This window comes from Haplochromis burtoni, unplaced genomic scaffold (assembly GCF_018398535.1).
Source record: "Haplochromis burtoni strain Fernald_Lab_line unplaced genomic scaffold, NCSU_Asbu1 Contig_41, whole genome shotgun sequence".
In the NCBI taxonomy this organism is placed as follows: Eukaryota; Metazoa; Chordata; class Actinopteri; order Cichliformes; family Cichlidae; genus Haplochromis; species Haplochromis burtoni.
The window spans coordinates 1,860,408-1,869,614 of NW_024582402.1; the positions used below are offsets into that span (position 1 = coordinate 1,860,408).

Consider the following 9,207-nt stretch of genomic DNA (forward strand, 5'->3'; position numbering starts at 1 on the left):
TCTGTTCGCGTGGCTTCTTGTTAGTGGCCTCCATGTCACATAGAAGGGTGAGTTTGCCTCGAGGCTTCACATCACACACAGAATGACAATACCTACTTGTCTTATTAATTTAACAAGGGGAAAAAAGAGGAAATATGCTGCAAAGCATCTGCATGAATATAATCTGCTCAGACAAAATGGCCTAATGTGTCTGAAGTGCTTGCATCGCAGATGTAGCTTCATAAAAAGAAATTCGGCAGACCCTCTGTCTGTTTGACGGCTAATATGGCTGACAGACCGCAGGCCTCATCTGCAGAGCAAAGTGCCACAGACTCTATCTCCCTAATAGCGCAGCAGCGCTCTCTGCTGGTGAGTAATAATACAAAATTCAAACCCCACTCACCTCTCTTTTGCAGCATTTTTGACCATTTGCTTAAAAATATCAAAATCACTGTTTGCAGCACGTTGCTGTTCAAAAACTTTGACATTTTTCCTCCTTGACTCCTTGGACACAAAGTGATATTTATCCAAAATGGGTCAGAGTTTTTCAGAACTGGTTATTTCCCCCCACCCTCATCACTCTGTGATCTAGTGGTTGCATAAAGCATGTTAATGTCAGCCCTCCCTCAGTCAGCGCCTGACACCTAATACCTTTTTGTTTTTTCATTCTCCGCCACCTGTTCTTGGCTGTCAGACAGTTCAGAGTGAAACTCAGCTGCCATCTTTGTGGAGGAACAACAGCTCTGTGACAAAGGCTTCCCAGCACTGCCCAGGGGACCCCAAATGTTGAGGCAGGTAGGTCCTTCTTTCAATTGGGGTTTGACTTTAAAGCTGAAACACAGAAAAGATTGATCAAGAATATAAGAGAAACATTAGGGCTTTAATTTTTTTTGTGTATTTATATAGTGTGTATCCATTTGTCTGCTGGTACCATTGCTTTATCTATTTATAGGCCTGGAAGGGCATTACCTCAGTGTCTGTTGAGAAATGTCATGCAACACATAAGGCCCTTACTGTATTCATTTGTAAATGTTAAGGTCAGCAAACTGCTTTAATTTAATGCAAAAGTGGCAAAGTTGACCTTTTACTAGTATCGTTTTATGCAGTCAAAACTGAATCCCAATGAGACATCAGGATTTTTTTTTTTTAATGGGGGAAGGAATAGTGATAAGAACAACTGTGATAAGAGTGCGATCCAATGAATTATCTCGTATTCAGAACTTAAGAAAAAGCAAGAACATCCCTTAAAAAAGCTGAACTGGCCTCTGCAGCTTTTGTGATCTTTTTGTGATTGTCTGCTAAAACATGAAAAATTTAAATGATTTGCTACTCCCATGTTCCTTCTCCTCCATCTCTCTCAGGGAAGAAATGGAAGAAAGCTATGAAACATTTGAAGAGGAGTTATGGCCACCAAGAGCAGATCCTCCTCCACAGAAACCTGTTAGGCAGATCCGCAAACCAGGTGGCGACACACACACACACACGCACTGAATTGTTAATGACTATGCATAAATGATTTCTTCCATTGCAAATACAGGATATGCGTACAACTCTATAAATACTAGGGAACAGCAGCACAAGGAGCCACCGAAATCTGACTCCTGGTGGAAAGCAACACAGTGATAATGAGCCACAGCCATGCTGGATGGATCATTTCTCAGTGCAGTGGGGTGCACTGCGCTTATTTCCACAAAAATAACATCTTCTGAAACATAAATCTAAACAAAAAAAAGGAAAGTATCATATTTTCATGTCATATGTTCATGAGGCCTCTACAGCAGGAGTTTCTGGAAACTTTTTTTTTTGGAGAAACATTTTTCAGACTCATTGTCACAGTTTATTGCACAGTTTAGCTGGTTTGTTTGGTCTTGACAGTGTAGAAGTCGAATTGTTCTCTGCGCGGCTAACAAGCTAGGCTATCAAATAGCACCAATGGCTGTAGAAAACAATAGCACCAACAGCTTCATGACAGTTTTGCTTCTCACACTCATATCTGACTTTGCGCTTGGCATAAAAATCTGGGCTTTTGTTCTTTTATTGGTTAATGATCAAGTGCATCAACCTCACCCTGAACTTTGTGCTAAGTGCATGTTGAGATGGGGAAACATAGCATTTAACATTCAGCTCAAAGCCAGCCGGAGCTCCCAGCATGCCTGCAGTCTTTTCAACCAGAACAGTATTTTTCACTGATGACTTGTAGTTTATCTACAGAGGAGTTAATAAAATTGAAAAACATGTGTTCAGCCAGCACAAGTATATGAATATATGTTAATAGATGTAAACAAACCAGTTCCAGATTGAGTGCATGGCTGTTTGGGGTTTTGTTTTTTTGTTAATGGTGTATGATATCACCCTTCATTAAATCTCCATCTGTCCCTTCCAGAAATGTACGCTACCAGAAAAATCAGGGAGGTAGGTTGGAAAACAACCAGCATTAACAATTTCTCACTCAGCTGCCAGCCCTCACAGCTCACAGACTTTTTCTATTAACCTTCACATTGTTCTTAAATAGGAAATGGCTCCAGCTCCACCACAGCCAGCACCAGAACCCAAGACTATAACCAGAGAAGTCAGTTTCCCCAAACCAAGTGAGTCCCAGCTTTCTCCCCTACCTAAGACTAAAAAAGTGGACCACATCAGTCCAGCTCTGAGGTCCTTACACTGGCTGCCTGTCCGTCAGAGGATAGACTTTAAAGTTCTGATGCTGGCCTAAAAAATTCTCTGAATGGTTTAGGACCAAAATACATCAATGACCTCCTGACCCAGTATGAACCTTCCAGATCCCTCAGGTCATCTGGATCCGGTCTTTTATCAGTTCCCAGAGTCAGAACCAGACACGGAGAAGCTGCATTCAGCTTTTATGGTCCTTATATCTGGAACAAACTCCCAGAAAGCCTCAGATCAGCTGAAACACTCAGTTTATTTAAATCCAGGTTGAAGACTCACCTGTTCTCAGCTGCATTTGAATAAAGCACCAAATCCACACTTTAAGCTTAAATTTCAAAACTTACATTTAACTACTGATTTTATCTACTGTTCTGATTTTATCTGTTTTGATTTTATATACTGTTGTTTGTTTGTTTGTTTGTTAATTAGTTAGTTAGTTTATTTGCTTGTTTTAATCAATTTTAAATCATGCTTTTTATTTGTTCTTGTTTCTAATGTCTCTGTAAAGCACTTTGAATCACCTTGTTGTTGAATTGTGCTATACAAATAAACTTGCCTTGCCTTACCCTTGTCTCCCTGATCCGTGCATCCTGTTAACTTCTTTTTTCTTTCAGCATCCTTGCACAAAACCTTGTCCATTCAGAATCCAACTCAGATCGAAACCCCGTGGGAGAACGTCACCCTGAACCGCTGTTTGCTTGTGGCCATTACCATCCTGGTGCTCACCTCAGGTTTTCAGAGGCTCAATGGCAAGTAAACCAGTGAACTAAAGTGAAAACTCGGGTATGAAAATAGCACATCTACTGTGAGTGAGTGATCCTTTCTTGTAACCAAAACAGAAACCTTACGTGGTCACAAAGCAGTTGAAGAGGAAGAAACTGGACTGACAATGAGGCGATCAGGCTCACTGCGACACAGAAGACCACTGCCGGAGGTAAATTGGCGATTAAAAATGATCGCTGATCAACATAGGTGGCTTGAACATTTTGTTTGATTGTTCTCCCCCGGCAGCCTGAAACATCTCTGTGGGAAGTCGTGTTTTGGTGGCTGCCTGACTTTGATGACGAGGAAGAAGAGGACGATGATGATGATGGAGAGGTTAAAAGGGGAAAATCAAAGAGAGGAGCAACAGCACGAGGATTAAGAGCTCTGAGAAACAAACCACTTCCAGATAAGAAACTCATAAAGCAAAGAGATAAGAACTTAAAGGGCAGGAGAGCCACGAAAGCCAGAAATGAAGAAATCAAAGTAAAGAAAGGTAGAGACAAAAAAGGTGATCCTGAAGATGCAGGAGATGAGGAGGCTGTTGCTCAGGAAAATAAGAGGTCAGAGGCAAAGAAAAAGAGTCCAGAAGAATAATTTCACTCTAGTAGAAGCTATTTTCTCATCAGCTGGTATGATTTATTCATTATTAAAAGGTGGCAATTTTGTCAAAATCTGAGCCTTAAAGTGTGCTTGCAATTAAATCTTCTGACATGACTTTGTGCTGTGTTATAGATTTGGATGTTTTCTGGTGGTTTGGTGTATTAAATGCTTTATTTCAAACCAAGGCATCTTGTTAACCAATTTGTTTTTCTGGTTCTGAAAGGTGGCACTGAATAAATTATGCCCATCCATTCAAATGCAGTTAAAATGTCAACAGTGTGTTGCTAGAAGTGACTTCAAGTGTCAAGTGACTTCATTTGTCCAGTTTAGCTTGTTGTAGAGCCACTAAAGAGAGCCCAGTTAAATAAAACTGTCCTCTCAGTAAATTCAGGTTTTCACACTGATAAGCAAAGCTGAGATTCAGTATTTAAAGAACACTCAAGAAATCTTTTGGTGGAATATCTTTATAAAATCAAAGACTCTTATGACACAAACATTTTCTGTTTGTCCACAGCATTTAATTACAAAACCATAATCCTAAAATACGAACTTCCAATCACACCTCCATATCCAGAATGTGGATATTATTACAAAAGAGTGTGGTCATATTTATGATGCTGCAGTAAGAGACTGCCCTGCACATTTACGTAAACCAAACAAAGACTGAAAACTCCAATAAACATGAACTTTAACCCTTTGCAGAAATAATAAAACTAAACATAACTGCAGTATCTACTAGGAGATGGACACTGTAAACAGGCAGGGCAGTGCGACTACACACCATTACAGAAATCAAGGTAAATCACTAAAAACAGATCACTGGCCTGAGATCAGTTATTAGCTAATGTAAGGCCCTCCGGAGGGGGTGGCCTCATTGGCATGGGGGGCATGGGCATCTGTGGGGGCATCTGAGGGGCTCCTGGGGCACCAGGCGGAAGAGGAGGGATGGACATTCCCCCTGGAGGGGGAGGGGGCAGAGAGTCGTTTGATGGGTGATCTCCACTCATAAGGGGAGGAGGACGCTTCACAGTGGCAGCAGGTGCTGGGCCGCTCGACTGGGTAACAGGTTTCTCCATTTTGAAGTGGAACTGTAGGAAAAACTGGATAGAACAACAAAAAAAGAACAATTAAAGACATGTTTCCACTATTAGAAACAATTTAGGAAAACTAATATACGAGTTCCACTAGTTCAAACTAGTGTATCACAGAAACTTTTTACAAGGATTTTTAAGATGAAGAGGTAAACATATAGAACAAATATTAAGGTCACTTTATTGACTCACTGTTCCCATCAACTGCTATTTGTGCATAACAGCTTGAAAAAATTTGAAATATAAACAAGTTCAAGCGACCGTTTTACCTTCATTCACCCACGGGCTGACATTCACCCACGTTTGTTTACTAATTAGATCAGGTTGCATGTAAATGAGGTAAACAATGATTCAGAGCTCTCTCACTCTGCGGCACATTATTGACTTCTCATACGGAAAGACAGGGAAAATTCCCCAAGGTGCGCATCTTATCAGACAGCTAGAAGCTAAATCTACACCTCTGCTGTTCCGTTTTTGACACACAGTGTGTCCACTTTGCTTCACCCCTCCCATTGGTTCTGGCTGCTGGACCTAATAACTCTACTGGCAGACACTCTGTAACATACATGGTACCTGTTTAGTTTCTTTGTTCCAGTGGGTCCAGAAGCGGTTTTCTGCTTTATCAATTTCTCTGCTGGGTACCTAAAACAGCAAACATCTTGTTATTACACGAGTGAAGGAAAAAATGACAAAGAAAAAACAAACATAAGGGGAAGAGAAAAGTGCAGGTCTCACCTTGAAAGCAATGGTCTCATATGGTTCAGCAGCAAAAAGCAGGTACTGCCAGCGACGATCGGGAGGCTCAATGCGCTGTTCGTAAGCAGACATGAAGCGATGCCTGGGTCCAATTCCTTCAGCGATCTCTGGATAGTCAATCTGATGGGCCAAGAAAAGAAGGTCAGTAACACATGGTCTTTACTGTTGTGGTGTTGTGAAACTTTGCAGGTTAGAGCATGAGGTTATGATTTGTTCCTGTGACCCAGTTTCAGTGTAAAGCCCCTTTACACTCACCAGATTATCCAAAGAATAAGTGAGCATTTTGCTTTGGTTTGAAGCACACAAATAATAACTTATTTACGTGGCCTCAAAAGGATACTGGATTATGTGCATTCTTTCAAAATATACAAACCTGGAAAAGTAAAGATTGCTGTCCCATCTCTGGATCCCTCTGTTTGGTCACTGTGAATAATTTAAAAAAAGAAAAGAAAAAGAAAACGTTAATTTTTTTTAACAATGCATTTTTTAAAGAAACTAGTATTATAAACCAAACTGTGACTACCATATAAAATGCCAGAGCTTGCCTACCTTTGTATCCTGGTCGACCAATTTTGACAAACTTCTTGACCTCAACTTTCACTTTGGCTGGAGCTGGTTGAGCAGGAGCTTCTTTTGCTTCTTTGGCTGCCCTCCGTGCTCTGAAAAATGTATGTAAAAGGTTTTCCTCAAAATTACATTTCTTTAAATTTAAATTTCTCCAGAAGTTTCCCAGAAGTTTTAAATTGGGACTCATTTGTGTTAAACAGCCACTTTAATTAAATCAGAACATAAAGTTACAGCTATTGCACTTCTGTGTTGTAGCACAGATAATGTATGGACTTACAGATTGGTCTGGTGTTTCTTTCCTTGTGTGTGAGCTAAGTAGCTTCCCTGAAATACAGAGAGACATTTTTTAATTTTTCTTTTCAAATAAGACACCCCGATGACAAGAAATAAAAGCAAATTCAGTTAACAGAGAAATGTCTCATTATGCGTCTCTCACCTCATTGTTGTGAAGTGTCAGACAAAGTTTGCACTCGTATGATCCTAAATGGTTCTTCATAAAGTAGGGGTCTTTGTTGATATCAATGGTCTCCAAAGCCAACTGACGTAACCGTTCTCGCCTGTCACGGTTACTCTCAGAGGCAGATGCCACCCCTCCGCTCCCCGTCTTCCCTCCAGCTCGATGCTGGAAATCCATTTTTGTAAGGTTTTGGACTTAAACAGTCACACGAACGTTGACAGTTACTCCAAATAGATTCCCCCGATTACCTGGTGAAAAACAAAACAATAAGTACTAGGGCTGGGCCATATCATACCATTCATAATACCGGTATAATGTTAGGCAATGATAAGAAAATGAAATATCGCAAAAGAATATGGGTAAAACGCGCATGTGCAGTGCCTTTGTTTTCATACATACATGGCGGAAAAAGCATGGTGGTGACGGAGAATGAGAAGGGCGAAAGCGAATCGTTGAATGAAACAGATGAACCAGAATTGGTTTGTAAAAATGCTGCAACTTCAGTGGTGTGGAACTGGTTTGGCTTTCATCCGTCAGATACACACCAAAGCACATTTTTTGGTAGAGAATGCAAGTGGGCCGTCGTTATTACCATACCGATTTTATGCAGTACGCGGCGCTCAAAAATCTGTCAAAAAATGTTTTAGTACGACTTTACGAAGCCGCACCACTTTATGGATTGTCGGAGCAGGTACCGTAGTCAGGAGCCTCGCAGAGTAATATGTACTGTGCTTCAACATAATATTACCGCATTGTGTGTATAACCTCTTTTTTAAGTTTTATGGATATTATACATGGTTATGCTCAGGATATGTCGGCAAATTTTCACTGGTAATGCCTTTTGGTTAAACTGTCAGGAAGGAATTTGCATTTGCACTGTTAAATTTTTATATAGCTTTAATGCACATAAAAAACAGCTGCTTGTTTAAGTGAAAATACATTGATTATTATTTTTTTTTTGCACTGATAAAGTTGTGGAGTTCTAAAATATTTTGTCTCGCGTCAATTATATCGTCAGTTATATTGTTATCGCAAATTTTCAAATATATATCGTGATAAATGTTTTTGGCCATATTAAGTTGCCCTAACAAGTACTGCCAGTGAAGGTCCACATTAATAACCCTGCACTCCAGGGCTGTAGCACAACAACAGCATCATGTGTAGATTTGCATTATTACTTGTGTTTTAGCTAAGGCTCTAACCTGGACACATTTTTATTGCTCAAACCTATATGGGTCATATAACCTGTTTTAAAAGCAACTCGTCATTACAATCCCCTCTATACGAAGATTCCCAATGCTAACGTCCTTACAAAGAGTTAACATGAACACTGCGGAGTAAAGCCCAAACAGCGGTTTTTAGAGGACCAAGTTAAGTTATCGGTGGCAATTTACCAGCGAGCAAAAAAAGATTCTTCCCGTTATTAAAAAAAAGAAATCCATTCTTCTGAATGATCCCAACAACATCTAGCTAGCATTTTAGCATACAAAAGCCGCTAAATGCGCTAGCAATTTTAATGCTAAGCTAATGGTGCTACCAAATAAAAATGAAACGCTTTTAACAAATACAGATGATTAAAGTGAATATTAAAAATGCAAAATGACCACATCCGTTAGCCACAAAATTAAACATTTTAGGAGTCTACAAACAGATTACTTTATCAAAACACTCACCAGTTTCACAACGACAGCGACACGCTCATCTGATTTGTTGCGCGCATGCGCTTCAGTAGATTCTTTTTCCCGGGTTTTGGTGGTTTGTAAAAATCCCTCTGGTGTGTTACTGCCACCTGCTGGGCTGGATCTCCAGCCAACACGACGGCTGGACCTATGAGGGGGGCCTTCGTGTTCTTAAATTTCTGATTGTTTCACAGCAGCAGACACAGGAGGTAAAAAAATAATTAATTAAAAAAGATAAACTGCTCAGTGGTTCATTTAGAAATTCTGGCCTTTTTCCTATTTCATTTTCAGTAGAAACACAATTCTAAAACACAATTTTTAAAGTTTTGCATTTTTTTAGTTTATTTTCTTAATTTCTTAATTTTTTTTCATTGTACTTGACAGTTTTTTTTAGTTTCGATTTAATTTTCAGGTAAGCTGTAGTGCTAAGAGGCCTAAAAGTTCTGCTAGCCACCACTAGCCTGAAGCATTTATACAAGGCAGGATGGAACAATAATTTCATGTTCTTTACCCCAAATTCTGACACTATCATTCAAATGTGGCAGCACCAATAAATATGCTTCTTGCCTCTGTTATTTAATTTTCATAAGCTTGTGTGAATTGTAGCCTCAGCTTCCCTTTCGTAACTGACACGAGTGGCACCAGA

At 39.9% G+C, this 9,207-nt stretch overlaps 2 protein-coding genes across 3 annotated transcripts; one reads left to right on the forward strand and one right to left on the reverse strand.

Moving 5' to 3' along the window:
* Nucleotides 1-665: 665 nt before the first annotated feature.
* On the forward strand, nt 666-4,192 carry LOC102304341. 2 transcript variants are annotated; one of them, XM_005920508.3, is made up of 7 exons: nt 666-774; nt 1,341-1,441; nt 2,363-2,391; nt 2,492-2,567; nt 3,261-3,395; nt 3,486-3,580; nt 3,658-4,192. In XM_005920508.3, exons 2-7 carry the CDS (start codon nt 1,348-1,350, stop codon nt 4,003-4,005), a joined length of 777 nt encoding a protein of 258 aa, XP_005920570.1. In that variant the 5' UTR covers nt 666-774; nt 1,341-1,347; the 3' UTR covers nt 4,006-4,192. The 2 variants fall into 2 exon arrangements, with proteins under 2 accessions (XP_005920570.1, XP_005920569.1); XM_005920507.2 differs by having other exon boundaries at nt 667-770.
* A 265-nt stretch (nt 4,193-4,457) lies between these two features.
* On the reverse strand, nt 4,458-8,680 carry sf3a2 (splicing factor 3a, subunit 2). The gene is made up of 8 exons (XM_005920506.3): nt 8,556-8,680; nt 6,862-7,130; nt 6,703-6,749; nt 6,408-6,517; nt 6,232-6,281; nt 5,838-5,978; nt 5,676-5,744; nt 4,458-5,111 (listed from the first exon to the last, which is right to left on the reverse strand). Exons 2-8 carry the CDS (start codon nt 7,057-7,059, stop codon nt 4,842-4,844), a joined length of 885 nt encoding a protein of 294 aa, XP_005920568.1. The 5' UTR covers nt 7,060-7,130; nt 8,556-8,680; the 3' UTR covers nt 4,458-4,841.
* Nucleotides 8,681-9,207: the final 527 nt, after the last annotated feature.

Coding starts and splice junctions, on each gene's coding strand:
- sf3a2 (XM_005920506.3), bottom strand. CDS start 7,059: ATGGATTTCCAGCATCGAGCTGGAGGGAAGACGGGGAGCGGAGGGGTG. Junction 6,282..6,407: donor TGGTCGACCAGGATACAAAG/GTAGGCAAGCTC, acceptor AATTATTCACAG/TGACCAAACAGAGGGATCCA. Junction 5,112..5,675: donor GGAACAAAGAAACTAAACAG/GTACCATGTATG, acceptor TGTTCTATCCAG/TTTTTCCTACAGTTCCACTT.
- LOC102304341 (XM_005920507.2), top strand. Junction 2,568..3,260: donor AGTCAGTTTCCCCAAACCAA/GTGAGTCCCAGC, acceptor TTTTTCTTTCAG/CATCCTTGCACAAAACCTTG. Junction 3,581..3,657: donor ACAGAAGACCACTGCCGGAG/GTAAATTGGCGA, acceptor CTCCCCCGGCAG/CCTGAAACATCTCTGTGGGA.